This window comes from Brienomyrus brachyistius, chromosome 2, assembly GCF_023856365.1.
Source record: "Brienomyrus brachyistius isolate T26 chromosome 2, BBRACH_0.4, whole genome shotgun sequence".
NCBI classification, from domain to species: Eukaryota; Metazoa; Chordata; class Actinopteri; order Osteoglossiformes; family Mormyridae; genus Brienomyrus; species Brienomyrus brachyistius.
This window is the reverse complement of record NC_064534.1, coordinates 29,956,030-29,982,345: the sequence shown is the minus strand read 5'-3', so window position 1 is coordinate 29,982,345 and position 26,316 is coordinate 29,956,030. Positions and strand designations below refer to the sequence as shown.

General features: G+C 44.1%; 1 protein-coding gene across 4 annotated transcripts in view; it reads left to right on the top strand.

The window, feature by feature from the left end:
* The window catches only part of prune2 (prune homolog 2 with BCH domain), a 62,814-nt gene that overhangs the window by 6,055 nt on the left and 30,443 nt on the right, over nt 1-26,316 (top strand). For all 4 annotated transcript variants that reach the window (XM_048992356.1, XM_048992347.1, XM_048992337.1 and 1 more), the window contains exons 2-8: nt 1,779-1,883; nt 3,303-3,505; nt 4,375-4,538; nt 5,720-5,872; nt 6,164-6,258; nt 20,717-20,875; nt 21,178-26,066. In XM_048992356.1, the coding sequence (XP_048848313.1) occupies nt 1,779-1,883; nt 3,303-3,505; nt 4,375-4,538; nt 5,720-5,872; nt 6,164-6,258; nt 20,717-20,875; nt 21,178-26,066 (5,768 nt within the window). The remainder of the gene's footprint in view (nt 1-1,778; nt 1,884-3,302; nt 3,506-4,374; nt 4,539-5,719; nt 5,873-6,163; nt 6,259-20,716; nt 20,876-21,177; nt 26,067-26,316) is intronic.

Here is a 26,316-nt window from a genome sequence, read left to right as displayed (position 1 = left end):
AGATACAGTGTATATAGTCGGTTAGTGGGTCTCATATTTTATTTTCTTCTTGTTGTCAGTGCTGTGCCAGACCACCGAAGGCCACCTATCTTCCTTCGTTGCACATCACGTCATATGAAACAAAGACACTAAAATCAATATTGTACTCAACCACTGGATGCAGTCTCATGTCCTGTCCACATCATTTGCATAATATGAATTGTGTACAAAAGCAGTACCAGGCAAAGCGTGAACAACATGGCGCGTCAGTGATGCAGGCCGTCTCCATGGCGTTGTGCCATGCCTGGACTTATTCGGTGATCTCTTGTATTCCTCTGGAAGAGATCAGCCTGTCCCTGTGATACACTCTGAATCATGACTCTGACAGAAAGGGCCAAGGGGAGATCATAGCCTCGCATAAACCAATACCCCACCCCCCTCCGCTTAATGTTTCTCTCTTTATTTGTAAAAGACCTAGGCAGTTGTATTTATCCCTCTGGTGACAGTGGGCTAGGCATTAGGGCTGATGTTTTCTCAGCACAGGCAATTAAGCAGCATATTTAGTTCATACCTGCCGGCTATTCCGCACACAATTTTAATATCTTTGTCTTTGGAGTATGCAAAGCGCAGCCCCGCAATTAGAAGGATCAACACTTGGTTCTCATTGTGACGCACCCCATGAGCTGTCTGCTCCTCTCTGGCTGCTCCTTCTGGAAGTCCGCGGAAGGAGGGGCTCTGGGCAATGCGGTCACCCCCGGCCTGGGGGTAGTGCAGCGAGGCTGATGTTTTGCAAAATCACGGCGACATAAGGCTAGACAGCATGCCGTAATCGAGCAGTTAATGCGGTGCAGGCCATTGCTGATAAATCAACCTGTTTTGCAGCTCTCTGGTAGCAATGAATTGCTAGCATTGTTTAGATCCCTAGGGGGCTTGTTTTACTGTGCACCTATTTTGTACATTTTCACTTATGATTATCATGCTCAATGCTGTACATAATAATAACCATGGGGTCTTAAATCTAAGATCTGTGATTGTGTAAGTGCCTGATCCCTGATCCACTGTGATATTAAAAGCTAGTACTGATCCTACACTGCTTATCTGTTACTCATCCAAACCAATCCATACTGCCATACTGATCACTGATCTGCACTGCCATACTTATCAGTGATCTGAACCACAGTACTGATCACTGATCCAAACTACAGTTCTGACCAGTGCTCTATACTGCAGTACTGACCACTGCTCCATACTGCTGTAGTAATTACTGCTCCATACTACTGTACTGATCGCTGATTATTATTATTATTATACTGATCACTGCTTCATACTACTGTTGTGACCATTACTCCACAATGCAGTACTCAGCACTGCTCCATACTGCTGTAGTAATCACTGATCATTACTGTGCTGACCAGTACTCCATTCTGCATTAATGACCACTGCATCATACTGATGTACTGATCACTGCTTCATACTGCTGTACTGACCAATGCTCCACATTGTAGTACTGATCAGTGCTCCACATTGCAGAACTGACCACTGTTCCATACTGCAGTAGTAATTACTACTCTAATTTGATGTACTGATCACTGATCCACACTGCAGTACTGACCACTACTTCATACCACTGTACTGATCACTGCTTCATACTGCTGTAGTAATTGCTGCTCCACACTGCAGTACTGACCACTGGTCCGCACTGCAGTAATAACTACAGATCCACACTGCAGTGCTAATCACTGATTCAGCCCACAGATGTTAGCTGGAGCTTTTATTGGCCTGTCTGGCTCTCTTGGCAGGAATCTGGTTCTCAGTGTTCAGGAATTCATGCAGTTTTGAGTCGAGAGGAGGCTGATGTGGATTCTGTGGCTGCATCGCTGGGCTACGCGTATTTCCTCAGCCAGGTAAGGTATGCTGCTTCTGGTGGGAGTCAGTGCGTAGAATGAGTGTGTTCACTGAGAGTTTGAGATGCTGCATGTTCGTATGTATACAGCTGGCTCTTAGCGCACACATGCTGACCAGGACTTGCAAAATTTCTAAATCCCTGGTAGCCCCTTGGGCAGACATTCTTTGGATTTTGGTAGCCCAAAATAAATTTTGAGTAGTGTAAATTAAAAAAGGCATTTGTGTGTGTGTGTGTGTGTGTGTGTGGGTGTGGGTATACCTATCCTTATGGGGACACAATGTCCCCATAACGTGATAAATATCAATTTTTTCCCTTATGGGGACTGGTTTCCTGGTCCCCATAAGGGAAAACTCTATTTTATAAAGATCAGTGACTGCTATGAAAAAACTAAAAATGCAAAAACTCTTGTATTTTGCTTGGTTAATTATGGTTATGGTTAGGGCAGGGTGGGGGTTAAGGTTGTCATAGTTAGCGTTAGCATTTTTCCCATAGAAGTGAATGAGCAGACCCCATAAGGATAGGTACACCCTACAGCAGTGAACTTGGGACACAACAATCTGTCAGCATCACAGACATCAAGAGAGGAACACAAAAAGAAATGGCTCTGACAGTCCCTGCATCCGCACACCCAGGGATAAAATAAATCGACCGACGGCAATTTGCCTTCGAAACACGCTTGTGTGTGATCAAACTGGATTTGTTGTAATAACAACAATACGCACAGACAGCAAAATGTATTAATAATTAGTGAAAATAATAAGCATGACATTTATACTTGTACTTCCCCATGACTACGTCAAAATATCTTTCACATTTTTTCCTCTGCAGTTTTTGTACCCAGCCAGACATAAAGAACTTAAACCCTCAGACTTTTAGCTGCTGTCTGTGTTACCCATGACGTTTATAAAACCAGATAATTAGTGATATTCTCATAATTCACAACCATTTTGCTTTCGCTGTGTATGGGTCCCATCCAGAAATAATCCATATTCTCTCTACATCATTTGCCTTTAATCACCATGTACAGTGTACTGAATATGACCGGTGTGATAACTGTTCTTGACTTAACTTGCTTGCTTTAACATGCTCAGAGTACTGTATTACCATGACAGGCAATGCACCAAGATGGCAGCGTGAGAGCATTAGGCAATAAATAAACCCTCCTATAAATGAAGGCTTTAAGCCTATACGTCTTAGCGCAGAAGCCGTCACCATGATCAACAACTTCGTGGTCAAAGTTTTCCTCCAAATAGCAAGTCAAAAAAAAAGAAAAGTAAAGGAGTCAGTTCTGATTTTCTCAGGGGATCGGTTCTGATAGCCCATCAGGCAGGATGTTACATTTTGGTTGTCCGACGGGAAGACTTGATTGCTCTAGGACTTGGGGCTACCAAGTTTGTGAGCCCTGCTGACATTTCAGAAGGAGCCTGGGGATCGGCTATGTGTGCCCATCCTGAACCAGCGCCGGTCCCAGCCGGCTGTGCCAGATGAGACCTGGGCTTTTCTGCAGCGGCTCGGCGTGGCAGAGGCCGCCCTGCTCTGGAGAGACGACATCGACCAGTTCAGGCTGCATGCAGCCAGGAAGCTGACGGTCACGCTTCTCGACAGTGACGCCATCACCGGGTATGAAGACACTCAATCGCAGGTTAAACGGGTCCAATTAACAGCTCTTCACTGCACCATCATCACAGTGCATTTTACCTTATTATGCTTTTCTTTTTTTGCTTTCTATCTTTAAATGCATACAGTACTTTTTGGAAACAGGGACGTACATGTTCACCTGCAAAACTACTTCTTGCCTAAGGAGTCAATTTATCTACATATTTTTTGGGTTAGATTATTGTTTATCCAATGCCTAACAAATCTCATAATGTTACACTGGGAATGTTTGCTAAAGTCTTTCAGGTCAGGGCGATGTTGACAGACATGCTGTCTTTCATATCTACGGAAAAATATTGCAGTGAATCTTCAGTTTGATTGCAGGAAGCAAGCGAGAGTGTGTTTAGTTTGAGCTGAAACTTATCATTTTTACTGTATTTCTAACCAGTCTTTGTACTTTAAATGGATCCATTCTTCCGAAGTGTTCAGTGAGCTTTTCTGAATATGGTGTCAGCAGGCTGAGGGCTGTGTGAAAGCCCAGGAACACAGGTGGGGGGTGCATGTGGTGGGTGGGGTGGGTGGGGGGGTAATGGACAGGGTGACGGGGAGCAGAAGTGACTCGACGCGCATAAAGTGCGAGTCCGCTGAGCTGGAAAAGTAGGTACAGCATTAGTGGGATTCCAGCGGAAATGAGATATGACAATCCCAGCTGGCAGAGCGAGGGCGAGGCAGCCTCGGAGCAAGCCGGCGGTAATGGCCGAGGGGACGGGGGGCAGCGGGGGGGTAAGGAGCAAGCGCTCTCCTCTGTGGCTCCTTAGCCCAAGGGCTCAGCTGAGTTTTATGCAGATTTGCCTTAATTTGCCAACTACTTCTCCCCCCCCCCCCGTTTCTAGGGGGAAGGCAGGCTCCCCAGCATCAAGCGATGTCAAAGTGATCCATCGCTCCGAGCGACGGGGGGGAGCCAGCGAGGCGGCTTCGCTGACAGCAGCGGTCGCCAGGGAGATTCTCCAAGAGGCATCGGAGCGGCTGGCGCCCCCCCTGGTCGGGCTCCTCCGAGGTGAGGGCGGCTGTCGCGACTGCACCACTGCCGCTAGGGCGCCCCCCCATATCCAACCCCCCCTTCCTGGGAGCTAATGGAGCGCGATGCCATTGCCACGTCTCGCTTAACAAGAGCCTTTAAGAGGGCCCTGGGGCGGGCGGCAGGGCGAGAGGGAGGGGCCTCGAGACAAACCTGCCAGCGGCCACGACTTTGCTGGAGTGTAAGAACTCATCGCATTTTGGCAGCAGCGCTCGGGGGAGATATGCGACATGTGGCGCTCGGGGCCAGTCTCTATAATCGCCGAAAGGTGCGGCGAGGCCCCGGCGCCAACACCAGCCAAGAAATGATGCGCAGTGGCTTGAGCTGCCACTGCACCGTCACCCCCCAGCGATGGCTAGCATTACATTACTGGCTCACCCAAATCCCACTAGGTACTGTGCGTCAGAGCATTAGATACAATCAGCGTTTCTCAGTTGGTAGGTCATGGAGTGTGTGGTTAAAAAAAAATTGCCAGCCCCTGGACCTGGTCGACAACTTTATTCGACCCCAATAATGTGCGTTTGAAATTTTTGGAGACACTAACCATGATAACAGGGAGAGCATGGCACAGATGGGTGTCTGCTCCCCGAGACGATTCTCTATTTGGGCTTTTATGTTTGTCATCACCCTTTGCCGGAACAGCTGTCAGGATATCACCTGTGCGACTGAGTTGGCTCTCTGGGGCTGAACTTTGACCTCACGTGAGCCCCAGTCACACTGTCATTATGCTGCTCCGGAACAGGAGAGAAGTGCAGATAGCTTGTGGGGGGATTCCTCAGAGTTCCTCTGTGATGGGAGATCTTTGAGGAAATATACTAAAGTTGCAGTCTGCCCACAAGCTTTGGGAGGCCTGGGCATTTCTTACCAACTGAGAACAATAGCAGCTGTAATTGATACTGAAGTTTTGGGCCCTCTCAGTTATTGACTGAGAGGAGTAATATCCTGTGAAGTCAGCGTGTTTGGTTTTTTGTTGAGTTCTTGCTGACGTCTGACTTTTTTCACAACTGAGAGTGGTCAATTTTATTCACTTAAGATTTCCATTGTGACTTAGGACTCTCTTAAATGAGGTTAATGGTTTTGCAGAGCGCTGTGGAGACTTAATAAGAACTTGCAGTGATATGTGCAATGCTGCATATAGTTTCCTTAATTTGTCCTTTCAGAAGCCCTTCTGGTGGTGTCCAGGGAGCGCCTAACCAAAGATGGCTGCCTTCCCCCCGACTGCGAGGAGCTCCTCGGGGAGCTGGAGCGGGGGTGTCCACAGCAGGACCAAGGCGGCCATGTGGGCGGGAGCCCAGCTAGAGGAGACATCCGAGGTGACAGGCAGTCGGGCGTTGGGCCGGACACCAAACGGCGATTTCCCACGGAATTTTTCAGGCTGTGTGGCAGAATCTGATGTTCAAAACACTCCTTGCTGTAGCAGCTCTAAGCTGGGGAGGTGTCTACACTCAACCCAACCACAGGAGATCTGGGCAGACAGGACAGGTCTCCACATATTTAGCTGGTTTGAAATGATACCAGATGTTTATTTCAGATTGCAAAGTGCTCAGCACAGACCCTCGTTGCTGATGCTTATAACTGACATCTGTTTTTTGTCTGTCGCAAAGGTATAAGCACAGATGAAATCCTCCTGAGAGAGCAGAAGGAGCTGTCGGACGGGGACGTCAAGCTGCTGATCAGCGTGGTGTCCTTGGACCTGGAGGTGAGCAGCGCTGTATCGGTGGGCAGTATGTCAGTGTGTTTATTGCCCTGGGGGCTACCGGGTGAGTCACCTTGCAGCAGCATTGTGCTGTCACCGTACTCCCTGTGGATGATCACTCTCAGGTGACACAAGTGATCCCCCTGCAGGTATGTGTCGTCCAGCTATCAAGCTGCCGTCTGTCTCTGGGGTTGTGACGCCTTATAATGGCAAATAACTGCCTTTTCTTCTTGAACCAATTAAGGTGCTGTGGGCTTTTCGCTGTAATTCTCCATTCAAATATCTGTATATAGCTGTATAAAGGGAGAAGAACAAACTTGTAAAAAGTCCATTTTTTGTAAATAAGACCATAAGAAATTTGCCATTCGGCCCATGAAGCTCGTGTGGGGAGAGCTTAACTTATATCTCAGAGTTGTTAAAATCTTATCTAGCTCTGATTTAAAGGAACCCAGGGTTTTAGCTTGTGCTACACTAACAGGAAGACTATTCCATACTCTAACTACATGCTGTGTAAAGATGTGTTTTCTCAATTTCAGTTTAAAATGTTCTCCCACTAATTTCCACCTATGGCCCGAGTTCTAGTAAGGTAAGGTAAAAAAAGTTTTTTTTGCAGCAGTTTTCAGTAAGCAAATGCCATCTAGTGGCTGATAGTGGTACTGCCGTCAAATCAGCCTGATACCGTCTGTACTGTGGCTAGGGAGAGCTCTCTAGCACGACATGCGTTGACGCAATTCGATCCTGTGGGACGATATTCAATCTGAAGATGGAGCTGAAATCTCCGGGCAGTTGGCGTAGTTGACCACGCCCTCCGCCTGCCCTTTCCCGTACTCCGGCACACAATCCTTCAGCACCACCGTCTCAGAAAACACTCCTACTGCAACTTCTAATGTCTTTACTCTTTCTCTTTCTTTTTTCTTCTTTTTTTTCCACAAGGATATTTTTCTCCCCCGCTGCCCGGTGTGAGATATTAGGGTATGTGTAAAATAAATGATGTATATAGCTGAAGGGATACGACCTCCCTAGAACTACCTTGTGTCCAAGGAACATTAAACATGGGTCCTCGTTTAGCGAATAAATAACCATTCAGCGCCGGCGCTCTGTGGACGTCGGTGCATATTTTAGAAGCCTAAGCAGAGAGGCCATTAGGGATTTAATATAAAATAAATCGCCAAGGGGTCTTCTTCCAGTGCTTGGCTCACACCTCATGGTGGGTTACTAATGGTCTGAAATGGGCTCAAATGAATCTGTCATATGCATGTCATTTGCAGTATGTATATATTTATATATTATTTTTTAATTGTGTTTGAGAATAACAAAGTAATAAGTACATCATTTTGGGGCCATCTTAAATGCTTTTCAAACTAAATAAATTAGTTTCAATTAACTTGTAATCGGGTGGAGTGAGTGTGTGTGGGGATGTGAGGGAACGATGTGAGCGTGTTCAGAAAGAGTGATTTTGTGAAGAGGGCTGACTGTCGTGGAAGCACTGGCCGTTGCGCTGGTGTCCTTATTGTCTCCTGTACCTGCCTTCCTAAGCACAATGCGTTGCCGTAGTTAAGTGTAGGCAGAGCCACAAGACCACTGTTGTTGCTAAGAGGCTACCGGAGGAGCGTCAGACCAAGTGGCTTTCAGAATTGTTTATGGTTTCAGTTTCTGACAACAGACTTCACCCTGTGAATAAACAGAGAAGCGTCACCTCTGGGTGTCTCCGTGCCCGTCTGCGTAATGGTGTCCGCAAATGTATTCGCTGCCTGCAGGTTGTCTTGATGCTGTAGGGTACAACTCATCTATCTTAAAGAACCTGTCCAATCTGAATTCTCAGCCGATTCGTAGCAGTATCAATATTTAAAGTGTTTTGCCACATACTAAGCCATGTATTTCTGCCGGTGTTCTACGTCTTCTTAAATAATTCCAAGCTCCTTGTTTTGGTGTCCCGTATTGTTACCAAAACTTTGAAATGTTGCATTTGTAGGCAATATAAAGACACTGCTTCATTCTGGAGATGAGACCAGTTTCACTTTTTTTTAAAATTTTGTTTCAGATCCTAACGAGCTCAGTTTGCCATTAAGTTTTTGGGAAGCTAAGCTGTGTTTCAGGCGAAGTCTCATTTCAAGTGTGATTTTTTTTTTCTTTTTTCAAATTGACTTGTTGCAATCAACTTTGAAAAACAAACAGAGATTTCCGCTTCTCCTTGGAGTGATTTAGAGGGTTATTCGCCATCTGGAGGGCCCCCTGCTCACTCTCCTTCACTCTGCATGCTTAATTAAGTGCAGAGACTGAATTGTTCTACTCTGTTTGGTTAATTAAACTATTTTCTGGATATTGCATCTTTTTTTTTTTTTTTAGCAGCACATTTTAGATCCCCCGACCATGTTTATTTATTTATTTATTTATTTATTTATTGCAGCCTGGGGTGTCTCTGTCGTGTCATTTGTTGTGCAGCCTGTGATTGGAAAAATACTTTGTTGGACTGATTTGGGAAGTGTTTCCAAACAATGGAGTATAATGGTTTCCAGTTTTGATACTTATAGTGGTTTTCAGTTTGGATGACATGAAAGCTAAACTCTTGAACCAGACTGGGGAATTTAATTCTGAGCTGCAAGGACGTTACGAACATTCATCCATTATCCAGTCGCTTAACCTGGACAGGGGGCAGCACAGGCATCCACCCTGGGCAGGAAACCAGTCCATCACAGTGTTAAAAAGATACATCGTGTAAATACATTTTAATAAGGTAGCCAGGTATAGTGCTGCCCATCACTGGAGACACCAGCGTCTGGAAATGTAGCTTAAGATGCAAAGGTGCAAAACTTATATTCCACTTCAGTCGGCCTATTCAAATCAGAGTGCTTTCGAAGGGAATAGCAGTTTGGTGGGATGATTGACGGTGCTGGGTAGGCGCTGCTCTCCTCTTGAGGGACAGTTAAAACGCGGTATTAAGCTTTGAGTTCATGAATATAAGGTACGTTAGCAATATCCATCAAGCAGCACGGCTCTCGTGCCGCATGGCGGATGCGGGTCTCCAGCTGCTCTTCCCGAAACCAAACTTTTGTGTTGGAACAACACATTACTCCTGCATTTAGCCTAATGGAATACAGCAAAGCTACATCATAGCTACCACAGAACGCAGTCATTAGTGAGGGACTTAAAAACATTAGGAGATATATTTTGTGCACAATTTACAGTGCACACACACATAGAGGCGGGCGCACACAAGTCTGCATTTAACATTTTATTTTTATCGAAGCAGTTTGCCCATGCACTTGTTTTTTAAAAAAATGCAGCTATTCAATGTGAGTGTAACCTAACTGAATTTCCTTTTTTTATTCTTTAATGAAACCTAGTTTTTCAAGTTTTATCTTTATCTACATGTATATGTTTGTTAATGTACACATTTACAATAAAAAGTCGAATGAAAATGCTCCAGAAAGAAAGGTTGGTCATGCCAGCACAGAATCAGTTGGTATCACATGATTGTTGCAGCATTGGGTTCATATGAAAACAGCTATTAAAAGTATGCTATGTAACACCCCTACAGTATACGCATAACATACAGCAGATTGTAGAAGGTACATAAATGCTCTTTAAGCAGCTCAGCAAAAGTCAGATCCACTTGGTTCATCTTATACCATCTGGTCAGAGTTTATGGATACAAATAATATGCTATTTCTGTCGATTAAATTAAATTCATGTTGAACATTGTGTGAGATAAGATAAGAAGCATATCTTTCGAGGAGTAAACCACTTGGATTCATGATCTGCTATGGATCATTGCAAATTGCATTCTTAAAGTTTTATTAATTAAGCTTTTTGAAAGGATGTAAGAATTGATTAACAACGGAGCAAGGAAAATAAACTATTTGACTGCTGTTATTCGGTTTATAATAGCATAGGTCATGAATATATACAATAACAATATACTATAATTTGTTACAGCGTAAAGTTTTTTCCCCTAGGGAAAATTATTTGATAAGTGTGTAATGTAATACGAGTATTTCAATGCATAAAAATCAATAAGATTCTTAGAGAGTCTCTGATCTCAGAGTTGTAAAAATGTGGTATTTTGCCCCAGTGGGTTGGCCTTGATGGGTTATACACTGTCCATGTTCTTACTCTGCTTCAGCACTTTGGCACCAGACTGAACTAATTACCTCCATGATTGACCTGACTTGGATTCCTTGCTGAGTACAAGGTTGTTAATGGTCCAAAGGGAACTGGAAAACCAGTATATTCTGCCAGGAACCAGTTGGAGTACCACTAGTTCATAGGCTAATGGGGTAGACTGGTAGGAGAAAATGCATCAAATTATTAATTTGGATAAAAAGTGCTGTGACAGGTTGGCAGCCCATCCTGGGATAGGCTCTGCCCCCCCCCCCCCCCCCCACAACCCTGAATAGGACAAGCAGGTATGGAAAATTGATGTATGGATAGGTGGATGGATAAAAAAGTGTTGATAATTCAGGAATAAAAATTTACAGGCGATCCATCATCTAACAAAAAATGTGGGGGGGGGGGGGGGGGTTCTTGGAGCCTATCCTAGGCAGTATAGGGGGACAAGGCTGGGGTCCACCTTAGACAGGATGTCGGTCCTTCACGGGACACATACACAGACACTGTGGGGAATTTAGAGACAGCTATTAGCCTAACTGCATTTCCTGGGAGTATGGTCGGGAATGAGAGGAACTTAAGCGACAGCGGTGGGGCGTGGAAACTGCCTGGCTGCTCACTGAGCCACCTGAGTCGGCTACTGGCCACTGTTAGACATGCTTCAAGAGAGCGTTCTTACTGTCTGCTTGGTTAAAGAACATTCTGTGTCTCTTACCCCTTATACATGTTAATTAGGGGAGGATTATTCCCTTAATGGAATTTAGGGAAATAAGGAGCCGTGAGGTGCTGCAATTCACAAGAATGTGTGAGACAAATCTCAACTAAAACATTTATTTCAACGCATTCTTTTGCACTTCTGGGTATAGTTAGCGTAGTAGCAGTGTGCTAACAGGAAGAAGATCAATAGCAGGCAATGTGTAGTTTGCATTTTATCACACATTTAAGTGGAATAAATGAAAAGGGATGTTAAAACATAAAAGTATTAGAGGTTGCAGACGTCATGGTCCAGCAATTAGCAAGGCAAACAAAGGTAGCAGCCTCCTGCATGCTGAGAGGTTGATGAACTGTGCAATAAATCCAAGCCTGTTCTTGCCAGATGCGTCATGTTAAATGTTACAATATTCATGAGCGTTGTGCATAAACTGTTGACAGTGATGTATGTCGGGGAGGGGTTCAGTAGGTAACATTGTCACTGTGTCTGCTACCGGAGATACGCTACTCTTAGGGAACTGGCCTTCCTGTGGGAAAAGTTTTGCTCTGAGCCCCTGGAGAAACGTGTTGTCTTTGAGCTGGGTGTTGGTGTTTTGTTCTCTTTGTATTCTGTAAATATTCAGCTGTGAATGACTTGATGATGAGTGTGTAATACTGTCGCCTAGTACCCTTGGGCAATAGTGATTGTTTAAAAAAATATATATTTTTTTCCCTTATTCTCTCCAGGTTAATAAATAAGATATACAACTTCACCCATTTATATAACTAAATTTACTGGTTTACTGAGTTTAGTAATAAATACAATTTTTCACAACTTGTTTGGCTGCCACTAAATACAAATTGCTACATTAAACTTAACAGCTAATAATATATAGTATAATAAAAAATACAGCAGACCTAGTTAATGATTTTTCAGACAACAACAAGTCAAGCATATTACAACACAACCTGGAAAAACACCCAGGACATGCAGGATGTGTGCATGGGGTCACACTGGTGCCACTGGTTTCAGTCAGAGATTATTCCGGACTATGGCACTTTCCTTGCCATTTGGTTTAGAAAGCTGGTTATAATGCACAAAGCTAACGCAGTGGCCTCATGTCATAAACATGTCTACCTACTGCTGTGAAACATTGCTAAAATAACCACAAACCAAGCTGTATTGGGTTATTTATTCTGTAATTTGTATAAGATACCGCAAGGCTATATTAACAAAATGCATAAAATTGCTTAAAAATTCCAAAACCTGCACTCGGTTCATTTTTCACTGCTATCTGAGGACAGAATCTTCTTCAGTCTGTTTGTTATTTGCAATTTGTTAATTGTCATAGTTGTATTTCTGTTCATGTCACAATGCAGCATCTGCCAAATGAGTTAATGAGTTAAGACCTGCAATCTTTTAACAGGCAATGATTAACAGGAACACCAAATTTCCTGAACCGAGTCGTGTGGGTAAGAGGAAGTATGTCTGTTATTTTAAACATTGAGGTTCTACATTAAGTAAACTCCACTATACACCACTGTAACAATGAAGTACATGACCTCCATGTTGTTGAATGTTCTTTTTGTCTCGCTCATGCCATAGATGATTTCCACGCAAGTCGTGTAGCTCCGTGAGGCCGCGAGGGCTAATGATCTTAGTCATTTGATTTGGAGCCTCCCAGTTTGTTTATGCTAGGCCAGTTTTATCCATACTCTTCGCAAATAATGATCTGTGGTAATTACCAGCCTGGAGAAAAATGTCTAAATGTTTTTCTGATGATGGTGGCTTGGTTAGCAGGTGTTGGGCTGGCCTCCTAGGGACAAAGATTGAAGAGGAGCGCTATCCCCCCAGTCCTGGAGGCGAGGGTGTTTGTGTGCATGGCTCCCCCCATGTGCGAGGGGTGGCTCGTAAGTACCCCCCCCCCACCACCACCATCCAAGCTCAAAGAAATCCAGTATGCAGGGTCACGCATCTTGGTGGGGAAGCCAGCGTGACTCAGTTGTGGTAGGTGGACACGGCTTCTGTCTGGCCAAGGGTGATGAAGGATAAAATCCACACTTAAACATTGACATTGCACTGCAGAAAAACAGTCAGTGGTTAAAAAACATTACATTCCCCAAATGGCAATGGTGGGGTTTTTTTTGCAGGCAGATGCATTTGTAATTTATGTCTGTTTTCAGGACATTTGCCCAAACTGGTTTCTGTGCTTTTATCCCTTATTGCAGAAAATATTAAGGGAGTTTTCTCAGAGACCAATGAAAGTACTTGTCTGTGTGTATAAATAGCCATTCTTTCAGGCTAAAGCCATATGTCATGGTCCAGGCTGTAAGGCCCAAGCCCACGAGGAAGAAAGGGAGAGTAATGGCACTAATGGGTGTTTTGACAATTAATGTGGTTTTTCGGACAGAAGTCACTACATTCCCTGATATGTTAATCTGCCATGATTTGCCACTAAGGACAGATTTTTATTAAAAACAATATTCTTTCCGCCGCTTTGAAAAGTTCCACAGAGTTTTCTGGGAAAGACGTCTGCTAAATCACTAGAGGTTTTGTCTGAGTTGCCAGTTCATTTGCCGTAGTCCTACTGCTGAGATCAGAGACAGAAAGATAAATCAAGGGGATGGTGATGGATTCTTCAGTGTGGTGAGATGAACACTCGGAAGGCAAAAGAAATCTCTCAGTATTCTCTGTCTGACAAAAGGGTATGCAAAGAGCCTGAATGGATGAATGGTTGATTAATTTTTGCCAGAAATGTTCTTGACAGCAGGAAATGTGTTTTTGCATTCAGCATGTTTGCTTGGGATTTTTTATTTTTTTTTGCGCGGGGTGTGAATTATGACGCTGAAGTTTGAACCTTAGGCTACTCTGCTATAGCCGGGCAGGTTGTCACGCTCTGAGATGCTGATGAAGACAGGGCTGTCTGTCACGGAATAGATTGGGGGATGGATAGCCCAGGTAGGGTAAGTTTGAAATCACTGGGCATGCAGTCCTGTTTTGGGCAATACATGGAGGTACTATAAACACCATAGATTAAGACAGAACTAGCTTCAGGCCCACCAGTTCTGCAAATTGTTGCTCTTCTTTTCCAATTCTGTAGTGAACCCTTTATGGAGGACTTCGCAATATGCTCAGTTGTACTTAGGTCCAACTTGCCTTCCATTGTTCTGAGATGCAAAGAGGGAGACTGAGGCATGAAAATATGCAGGGCTCAAATTTTGGGACCATTTTAGTAATTAGTAAGAGCACAAAGAGAAGCTGACTTTCAGATGAAAAATGACACCAACCAAACCAAGACGCCCCGTGTAACACAAGGGATCCTGACAGGCTCAATGCAGGCAAGCTGACGTAAGGAGAGCTAGTATCTTGAGCCAGCACAACATCTTCAAAAGCTAGATATTTGCAGTTTATATTTGTTACTATAAACAATTAGTTATATTTTGTGTTTTCATGATTGTGATCCTTTATATGCGATGCATTTGAATCATTTATTGCAGAGTACTTAAGCCAGTCTTTAAACTTTGGAGACACCAGTAATTCTTTAGTCTTCTGTGGTGGAGGATGCTGCTAATTTGCTTGTATTCACAACAAATGGCAGACAGACTGCCAGCGCCCCATGCCATCGGAGAGATTTGTGTGCCTCTCAGTCTATTAAATCGTAATTTAAATATGTCATCAAGAGCCGAGTAGTGTCTCTGACAGTCCGTGTCTTTTAAGTATGTGAGTAATTCCTATTTGCCTCTGCGAGAAAAAAGTTGCTGGATAACAAGTAAGCAGCACCTTCAGTTCTGTGCACATGCACGTCTAAGTTTACGTTTCCCATTTTACTTAATTTTGTATTATATATATTTTTTAATCAAGCAGTCCACAGAGAGGCGTCATTACACTCATCAGGATATCAGTGGTGAAAAACGACCCGCTCGCATTTTTGACAGTTGCATCGGGCCAGATTGATGGAGTCATTGTGACAGGAGCCATATTGTGCTCGCAGTGTGCAGGGAAAGTGCCGTGCGAAGCAGAGGCCCTCTCTCTCCATCCTGTCAGGTTAATATTGACACAGTTTGCGGCGGTGGAGTCAGAAACTGTGCAGTGGGTTTGTGGGGCTCTGTTCTGGTGGCCCATTAATCATTCGACACCGCCTCTGGCTTGAGTTCCCGTTTCCCGTCGTCTTATTTCCCCAAAGATGCAGCTAATGTGCAGCGTTTATTTCCACACGGGACGTTGCAGATCGGGACTCGCCTGTTGTCTCTCCAGAGTGAAGGCCAGCTTAGCAGTGAGGGAGCAGCCAGTGACTCGCCTGTTGTCTCTCCAGAGTGAAGGCCAGCTTAGCAGTGAGGGAGCAGCCAGTGACTCGCCTGTTGTCTCTCCAGAGTGAAGGCCAGCTTAGCAGGGATGGAGCAGCCAGTGACTCGCCTGTTGTCTCTCCAGAGTGAAGGCCAGCTTAGCAGTGAGGGAGCAGCCAGTGACTCGCCTGTTGTCTCTCCAGAGTGAAGGCCAGCTTAGCAGTGAGGGAGCAGCCAGTGACTCGCCTGTTATCTCTCCAGAGTGAAGGCCAGCTTAGCAGTGAGGGAGCAGCCAGTGACACGCCTGTTGTCTCTCCAGAGTGAAGGCCAGCTTAGCAGTGAGGGAGCAGCCAGTGACTCGCCTGTTGTCTCTCCAGAGTGAAGGCCAGCTTAGCAGTGAGGGAGCAGCCAGTGACTCGCCTGTTGTCTCTCCAGAGTGAAGGCCAGCTTAGCAGTGAGGGAGCAGCCAGTGACTCGCCTGTTATCTCTCCAGAGTGAAGGCCAGCTTAGCAGTGAGGGAGCAGCCAGTGACTCGTCTGTTGTCTCTCCAGAGTGAAGACCAGCTTAGCAGGGATTGAGCAGCCATTGACTCGCCTGTTGTCTCTCCAGAGTGAAGGCCAGCTTAGCAGTGAGGGAGCAGCCCATGACACGCCTGTTGTCTCTCCAGAGTGAAGGCCAGCTTAGCAGTGAGGGAGCAGCCAGTGACACGCCTGTTGTCTCTCCAGAGTGAAGGCCAGCTTAGCAGTGAGGGAGCAGCCAGTGACTCCAGTCTTGAGTACCTGACAATTATTAAATAAGCGCATCCTTCCAAACTAACTTCCTCATGAAAGCAAAGAACAAATAATGTTTAGATAAGTAATATTTCATACTACGGTTGTATGGAAGGTCTGAACAAGAACATTCTCACGGCAGCCATGTTACAAATACATAAACTTTTTTATAGAAATACTAGATTGTATCAAATTTTTTATTCACAAAATATATGGTTACAGCATTTTTATATGAGAATCAAAGTCTCATGTTATCTTAAGGAAGATGCTGTTATGAACATTCTTATGAGATTCTATCCTAGTGACGGCAATTTTCATAAATGAAAGTAATTTTGAAGCAACATATTTGAAAAAACAGATTTAGTGTTACATGGATCATTTCTTGGTAGGCATTCTTTGTTTGTCTTGGTAATTTCTCATAATTTATTTTAATTGTTTGCCATTTTGCACTTAAATAAGTATATTTCTTATATTTAAAATTCAGGTTTAGCTCCATGCTCAAAAGCACTTTAGGAACTTGAAGCTACTAAGCAGTCTCACGATAAACAGCGGTTTAATTAATTTTTGTATTTGTATAGTTTGCTGTCTGAAGTATGATGTCGCATTACCACACTCAGAAATAAAGGGTTGAGGACGTGCATAAGGATAACATTTTTGTTCTGTTATTGATAATAAAGAATCAGGAAAAAATAAACTGCTTTTACACTTCTGTTTGAAGTTTGAGAAGACTTTTGTAATAATTGCAATATTTAAACATACAATAACTAATTTTGCAAATGAGATATCCTATTATATTGCTGTTTACCACTTAAAACACAGAAAACTCCTGTAAACAAAACTATTAATTAATGCATCTGAATGTTCATACATCATTTTTCCTGTCATGAAATTACCATAATATGTGAATTTTGGCTGTTTAAGTGCAGTGACTTAATCTATGAAACATAAATTATAAAGCTTTCTTTTACGCGACCCTACAGGGTGACAGCTGACTTAAACATTTACTCATATTGTGCTGCAGAGTATATAAGCCAGAGAGCAAAGATATGTTTTATTCAGCATTGTCAGATGTGAATATTTATTTGTGTGCGCAACAATACTTACAGAACACTTATGTCTGTCGCATAAAGTGCTGATCAAGTAATACTGCCTTCTTTTTATCTAAGAATTGTTATTTGTGCATGATTATCATGTGTTTCATTGTTCTTGGTTATTTTGGTGGTACTAGCCTATGTTTCAACTGTGTCATTCAGCTGACAAAATTACTATTGCCACAGGGAACTGTTAGTTAAAATGTATCACTTTCTAGTCATCAGCTGAACACAATTAATGATCATAATGATCTTAATTATCAATGCAATGATTTGATGGACTTTGGGGATTTTGCAGGAGTGCTATAGTATTTCAAGCTGTATAATAACCCCATTGAACAGAATAATCATACCTAAACAGCAGCCTTCCACAGTGTTTTTAACTATATTTGTGATGCAAAAATATAAAATGTATCTTGAAGATAACTGTACAGTATTATGGAAAAAGTTATTGACTTCTGATTGTTCAGTTTTTTTTCTACTGAAAGTCTTTATGAGTTTCAAAATGCCTTCACCACCAAACGTTTTTTTTTTTTTTCTATCTAACCGCTGCGCATGATCAGCATTCCTCGAGTCATGACAGAAGTAATATGGTGTATATTTCATTCGTCTGGAAATAACAAATCATATTTGCTGTGGCTGGGCAAACCAGTCATTTGTTAGGTGCCTGGCAGATGGAGGAAGAGGGGAGAGGGGACCTGTGTGTACAATGGCATGGAGATGCTGATAAACTGCTGTTTATTCAGCGACAACAACAGAGCCTGGCAGCAGCGATCTCCATGGCGATGCACAGCATCCCGGCCTGGCTCGCAAACAGCCACGCGTAATCAAGCGCACAGGCCGCCTTCGTGAGATTAGTCAGTGCTCTCCGTTTCTCCACAGAAACATTAGGCTGTTTGCGACCTCTCCACCCCTCAGGAAACTGGGGGAAAAGTTGTTTTCAATTTCTTCAAATTTGTCAGGAACTTTTTGGTGCTGTTTTGGCAGGGCAGATGTTATTGTGATACTCTGCATACCTAGCTTTGGGTGTTGAGTTTCTTTGGGGGAGGCACAGTGGGTAGCCTCACATTTTGGGGGCTGGGGTTTCTAATACTGGCCACCCAAGCTCTGTATGAGGTTGTGGGTTTGCATATTTTTACTGTGCTGCATAGTTATGCAGTTCAGTGAACTTTTATTTCTAAATAGTCCATAGTGAGTGTGTGTGTGTGTGTGTTTGTGTGTACCCAGGGGTACATTGGCATAATGTCCAGAGTGTCCCCTGACCCGAGCCACATACTGTAAGATAGGCTCCAGGCCCTCCACACTTCAAGAGTGCTACCCACTGAACCACCGTAATGCCCTGTTTCATCATGGTGGAAGTCTACTTATTGTTTTCCCTTGCTAATTCCTATCACATAATTTATACAATATATGGATAAACGTATTGGGACCCCTGGCCATTACACCTGCAGAAACTTTGACATAATCCCATTCTAAATCCCATATGGAGTTGGTCCCCCCTTTGCAGTTGCCACTTTTCTGGGAAGTCTTTCCACAGGATTTTGGAGTGTGTCAGTGTGAATTTTTTGCCCATTCATCCAGAAGAGCATTTGTGAGGTCAGGCTCTGGTTTTGGATGTGAAGGCCTGGCTTGCAGTGTCCGTTCTAGTTCTAGTTCATCCCAGAGATATTTGAGGTCAGGGCTCTGTGCAGGCTAGTCAAGATCTTCTACACCGAACTCACCGAACCATATTTGAAAAGAGGATATGGGGCGAGTAGGAGGTTTACCTGTGAAAGAGAGTCAGGGGCAAGTAGGAGGTATAACTGTGATACAGGATTGGGGCGAGTAGGAGGTTTAACTGAAAGAAGATCAGGGGCGAGTAGGAGGTTTACCTGTGAAAGAGAGTCAGGGGCAAGTAGGAGGTATAACTGTGAAAGAGGATTGGGGCGAGTAGGAGGTTTAACTGTAAAAGAGGATCAGGGGCGAGTAGGAGGTTTACCTGTGAAAGAGGATCAGGGGCGAGTGGGAGGTTTAACTGAAAGAGGATCAGGGGCGAGTGGGAGGTTTAACTGAAAGAGGATCAGGGGCGAGTGGGAGGTTTAACTGTGAAAGAGGATCAGGGGCGAGTATGCCTGTTAAGTGCAGTAAGATTTTGGATACTGTTACTGATGCCTGCTTGGCTCAGCCTCCAGTATCCAGATAGTAGCACTGGTTCAGCAGTTTCTAGCCACTTTGCCCTCAGGACCACCAGCTTACTTGGAATCAGTCCTACAGCCCATGATGCTCAGTGTTGCTGTACTTGCTTTCCCATTAAGAGCATTAAGCATCTGTGGAAGTGCGCCAGCTAGCGGTTAATGCTGCATTCAAAGTATGGCCAACATTGTCGGAAAAAGACATTTAATATGGTCTGGGGAAGCAAAAAGTTGTTCATATGTTTCAAGGCGTTGAGCCTGGCATGTTGTGAGAGAGCATCTTTATATTTTTATTATATGAAAGTGATAGAAATTTGCTGCCCTTACTTCCTTATGCATGTTGGTGTTTATTGGTGCCCTGCTTTGACCTTCCACTTAGTAAAGCATGTATACCACACAGAAAAACACGTCTATGGACAAGCAAGCCAGACCAGCCTCTACTGCATCTTTCACAAGGTCTCCTCCTCCTAAAATAGCCCCATTACTCCAACCACGGAGGTGTAGTGGGCCCCTCTGAGGGAACAGGTGGTGCCGAGCAGGAACAGCATCCCCAGTCGCGCTTAGCTCCGAAGCGTCTCCCCAGGTGTGGCTGGCTGCGGGAGCCCATCGCTCTCGCCATTAAGACAGACTGCGCCAGAGCAGCGTGCTTCCCGAGCAGATTATAGGGGCAATGAGACGAGGCGTGGTTAATTGGCGGGCATGCCGGCGTAATGAATGCACCGTCTGTGCCCTCTACGTCAGGAGGCCTGCCCCCACCACGGCTCTCTGAGTCGGCCTCGCAGTGCCTGCCTGCCCTGCACAGGGCCGCGCTCGTCCACACATTTCGTGTGTTATGATTTACCGGGTGGCGGTTGACATGAGTGCAAAATGGCTTATGGAGTGAAAAATTCAGTTGACAAAGACGAGAGGCACAAGCGGCGCGAATAGCAGCGGGGTTCAGCACCAGCCGCCCAGAGAACGTTACTAATGGTTTGGGACAGTGTTCTGTCTGGGTGGTGATTGAGGGGCACTGTGGCAGACAGCACCAGCACCTGGAAGGTTCCAGAGCTGCTCACAGATCACAGGCGCTGGGGAAGGTGGCGTCTCTCCGTACCTGGTTATGATGAGTTGCCTCTGCTTTAATGCCTTATTTTTGGGTTAACTGGCTTTTTTCTCTTTTTAGAAGTTTTATGTTTAAAAGTATTTATTGGGACTGAACATTTGTACAAATGCTTGAAAATAAGTTTATGAAGAATTAAGGATTAAACTAATTTTTTCTTCATTATGACCTGGTTAAAATTTTTAAGTCCACAAAAATTGTACACACATTAATGTATACAGCCATTGTTTTTGTTTTTTTTTTTTTTAGGACTACAGTACCCATCCAAGTGTCATTTGGGATTTGAAGTCATTTTGTGATCGCCATGGTTACCAGGGGCTTGTTCTGGTGTCATCTACCCTATATGAAGTACATCATCAGTGTCAACAGGTGGCAGTGTACTCTACGAACAAGGATATTTTCAACCAGGTAGACAAATCACATTTTAAAAATATGCTTGCATGGATATGACTTATATAACCCTATCGTACACCATTGACTTTTTCAGTTCTTCAGGAGTTTACAAGGAATTATTGAAAAAAAAAAATCACATTTCTGTTATTTGCAAAAATATTGCAGTTTTATATAGCTTGCAGTTTTATATAGCTTGCTTATATTATCTGATATTCATTTATACACAGAAAGATAAAAGTATTATGGGTTATATGGAGAGATTTAGGGAAGTTTTACATTTTTTTGTGACTTTCGCAGTTTGACTGTTTTTATTGTAGATTTGCTGTCAGTTGGAGGAAGCCAATAACTCCAGCTTGGACATGGAGCCGCTCAGCTGCACAATACATGCACTTCAGCTGTATAGGTGCAGGAATACAGCAGTCTACACCGAACAGGTGGTCGTGCTCGTCAAGGAGTTCCTGGAGAGGAGGCAGCGCTCGATGGCCCAGAACAGTCGGACATCGTCCACCGAAGGTGTCGCCGGCAGCGCGCCCCTCTCCCAGGCCTCCTCCGGCATCATGGACATGAACAGCTCCGACGCCGAGCCTGCCTCCACCATCTCCATCCACTCCTTGGAGAACCCCGCTGAGCTGAGCGAGCCGCAGCAGGCCTTCGGGGAAGGCAGGCCCGAGCTGCTGAGCCCGGACAGCGGCATGGCCACAGTGCGCAGCAGCCGCTCCTCCAAAGAGAGCTCGGTGTTCCTCAGCGATGACAGCCCCATGGGAGAGACGACTGCATTCTTCCAGAACCCAGCTCTCGGCCTGTGCGTGGTGGCCACTGCTTTAGATCAAGGTGCACTAGAGCACAGGCCTTCTGTGAGAAATAAAAGTGACAACTCTGACCTTCTTAGTGTAGATCCCATGCACGATTGCAGCAGCTCTCCTCCAGACGACGATGTCAGACTTTGTGGTACTACCAAAGAACACGTGGCTTCTAGCCTGTTAGAAGACGGTGAGTTGAGTCTTATAGATTTCTATGATTCCGATGGACAGAGAGTAAGTGAGGGAAGCTATTTGTCAGAGGATAGATTTTCCTTGCCTTGTATGGAGCAGTCTGGGAGTGATGGCTCAGATACCAGAATCCCACCCACACCCATGAACAGTTTTGTTGAAAACTCACCTCTTAGTCAAGGACTGCCAAAGTTCTTTCCTGAAGATATCATGGAGAAAATCAATGTAATTGTAAACAAAGAGAGTGTCTCATCATCTGAGGCCTGGGATGACCTTGTGTCAGACGCCAAGGAGTCAACTTCAAATGATGCTATCATATGGAGTCTAGCAGAGGTGAGAGGTATTGGTGAGAAAAGTCCAGATATTGGCCTGAACAGTAGGATGGAACTAAACGGGACTGGAGAGAGAGAAAAGGAAGATCATCTAATACAGGAGGGCAGCCAGTCAAGTTACCTCAGTGACTCACTCCTCTGGTCGCCTTCTGCTATGAAAGATGCATTAAATGTATTTGAATGGAATGTGGATGTACCAGACTCCAGCCAAGCTGCAACTCAACATGAACAGGTATCTAACCTAACATTAGCCAACGTGCTAATTCAGCAAGTTATATGTAATTCATGTGATGACCTTAACAGTGACACACTCGAAACAAATGAATCCATGGTCAAATCCTCAAAATCTGGAATTCATATAGAGAATAATGATAATGCTAATAGCAAAGACCCACATTATACATGCTCAGAGGGTACTAGTCCAGAAATATGTTTAATGCAAAATGATTCAAGCTATACTGCAAGCACCAAAAACGTTTGTTTGGTCTCAGACATTACTAATTTAAAAGAAAACCTACAGTTAATAGAAATGAAAGACTGTGTGTCCTACAGTGACAGTGTGATTGCCTCTAGACCAGAGGGTCTCTCTGCAGATTATGATCTCTCACTGATAGAACTAAACGAAACAGAATTATCATCATTAACTTCCAAAGAAATCGGCCCAATGCATCTGGACAGACACTTTTCACATCTTAAACTCCGAAGCCAGTTCACTGAGTCGCCGGACGACTTAGCTGTTTCTCACAAGAATGCAAAGGAAAGTGCTGTGGAATCACAAGAAAAAAGCTCACTGCTTTCAGAGGATCTTTTCCTGCAGAATATCCAAAATGATCCCCCTAATGAAAACGACCCAAGTCTAGACAGCTTCGGTACATGGAACCCCTTTGTTCAAACAGTTCAGCCAGCTGAAGTGTACAATAGCTGGGCGCCGAACATAGGTGTCTCAGACATGTGGAATTCAGAAATCCTTGGTGATCTTCAGTCAGTCCCAGTGGGTAAAGAGAAGAACGTTCCATTTTTTAATACGGAAGGGCCATCAGTGGTTGAAAAGCCAAGAACAATGGAAGCACAAACGAAACTCATGCCAGAAACCTGCAAAGGGGCTGCACCCCTTGAGTCAGATTTTGACCCTTCTTCTGTTGAGAATGGAATTCAGACATCCTGCGCCATTTTTAATCTGGAGTCACTTGATATGTGGAACACAACTATCTGTGATGATTCGCAGTCAACCGTCACAAGTCCTGAAACAGCTGACCACTCAGAGGCATCTGAGCAGTGCAGCAGTCGTGCCCAGGGAGACTCCATGGGTTGCCTTTCTCAGGATATCCACCGAAACATGGAAATGTGGAACACCACGATACTGGAGGACGCCCAGCCTACTAGCCCTCAAACAGGAGATGACGGCATAGAAGCAGGATCATGTGAAACACCTTTCAGAAATGACTCGCAGGAAGGTCATGAGGAAACAGATGTGGGAAGTTCTAAGGACACAGAAAATATTCAGTCTAGGCTTTGGAGCTGGAGTGAAACTAGCACAGAAATCTACAGCCCAGAAAGTCAGAACGAGTCAAAAACAACAAATTATATTCCGGATTCCCAAATTCTGTCAGCTGATAGGTCATCGAATGAGACATCAGCTAGGTCTGATCGAGCTGCTGGACTGTTACCAGAAAACAGCATCGACAGTGGCCAACAGCACACTTTTAATGAGCTAACATTAGACACCAAAACTGGCATAATACTAAAAATGGATAATAAGAATATATACAAACAAGAGACGCAATTTAGTGCAGCAGATGATGAAATGAATTTGAATTTTGACTTTCACGACACAATATATTCTACTGAACCTGAAAAGGAGTCTGAAACGGAGCTGGATCACGTTCATAATTTTGAACATAGACAGAAATTTCTAGATCATCAGTCGTCGGAGAAAAATCTTCACGCTATACCCATCAGTAAACAAATGGTTAAATCAGTATCACAGTATGACAATGTAGACCCTGAAGTTCAATGGGATCAAGCCCCCCCTAACTTCATGACTTATCAGGAGACAAACACACTCACTGAATCATCACCACAAATAGAAGATCAGTCAACATTAACAGACGAATGTAGGCATGATGCAGCATCTACTGAGCTAGCCTTTTATTTTGGGTCAGGTTTACTTCATGATGGAGATGGTTGTGCTCAGGAAACTGAGAGGGTCTTTCCAGTACATTCTAGGGAGACTTATGAGAAATTTCAGGTAGAACGAGCCAAGGAAACTGATAACAGAAATCTGGATTTCTTGACTCCACAGAGGCATTTGCATTCTTCAAAGGAGAAGGTAGTTCCTCAAATTGAAATATGTGATAATTCGGAAACAGAAACACTTTTCATTAATGACCTAAATCAACAAAAAGAAGACATTTTCAAAAAATCAACAAAGTTCCCGTCTAATCTGTGTCCTGCTGATAGCACAGATGATGAAAAAACCAAGAGGCAAGAGTCAAGCCATCATATGAGAAATGAATCTCTCACATTCTTGGGGGTTGAAGGGGAAGGTCACACGGCCAAACATGTCAGCAGCCCTGAATCAGGAAGAAACATGTCAGATGGTAGTTGGGTGGACAGTGAATATGAAAATGATGTTGAATCGATGGAGGAAACAAGCCACTTCTCACCATTTATACTTCTGGATGATTCACTTCACTCAGATAGCAGCATGTTCCCATTGAACCAGGTAGATGATTCTGTCACAAGTGACCTTCCAAGTGCTGATGGGGCAGCGTACCTTAGCAAGGATTACAACAAGTCCTCTAACTGCAGTGACTTCTTGTCTGTTGAGGAATTAGAAACTGAAGATATCTTTTTAGCTACTCCCACGCAAGTAGATGAACGTCCAAACATGGCTTGTATTGACTCTGAGACCAGAGCAGTTGCCCTAGAGGCAATGAGCCCAACATTGTGGGATATAGACACGCTGGACAGAAAGCAAGGCAGCTCCGAACGCCTCCAACTTGAGAGCCGAGATGATGTGAGATCCTTCTCAGACGGGGACTCCTCTGGGTTGGAGATGGAGTATATTATTGTTTCAGGGCAAGGAACAGTCCAGGAAGGTGATGGAAAATGCAGAACAGAAAACATTACTCCAGATCTATTAAGCAGTCCAGTAGATAAAAATAAACCTTGCACAAAGGATGCACATGCAAAAGCCCACTGCCAAAGGGATACAAATGTAAAAAGTTCAGAAATAAATGCGGAGTTCCAGCTAAACATCACCTTACCCAACCGCTGTCAAGAACCTGCAGATGTGAAAAGCAGTGCTTCAGTCAGGGACATATTTACTCGTTTTAAAGCCAAAGATGACGTGTATGTCCGGTCACAGATTTCGCTGGAAGATTCGGATGATGAGGAACGATCTACTCTAGGAACCCAGGGGTGGACACTGCTGGATAGACAGAACAAGCTGGTGGATTCCCCTGAAGAAAGCTCTGCAATAACTGATAGCCCTCTAGGTGGTTCAGGGGGGTTTACGAAGGATATGGACTCACCATTGGCCAGCAATGCCAGGAAAGGAGCAGATGGCATCTTTTTGCATTTCACAGGCTCTGACATCAACTGTGTGGTTCATGAGAGAGAGAAGCAAAATATCATCCATGGCTTTAGCCAACACACTCATTTGGCTCAGCCACCTCCAGTGGGCATAATCCCAGTGCCAATGAACTCATTTGGAAGGAATAGAGAACCGGAATGGACAATTGGGGATCAGATCGATAAAGATGATGAGGAAGTCGTAGCAGAGCAGCTAATAGATGAGGAAGACGCAGCCGGAGTGATGTGGGAGAAAACACGGAGTTCTTCGGCAGGAATTCTGCAGGCTGCTGGCTTCAGAGGCATCAGGTGAGATTGCCTGCTTCATTACTGTCTACTTGCCCACCTCAGCGTAGCACCATTGTTGTTAGTGTGCATTGTTCTTTAAATAAAGCTTTTTAGCATGGTTTTTAAAAATTGAGTGACAGGGTATGTATCTGCCTAATGAAACAGTGTCATTAAGTCAAACCTTTGACCTAAAAACCAATTCATGCAGATTTATCTGACTAGTCCTCATTAATATTGATAATTAGCATTTGTAAACAGATTTGTAAGTGCT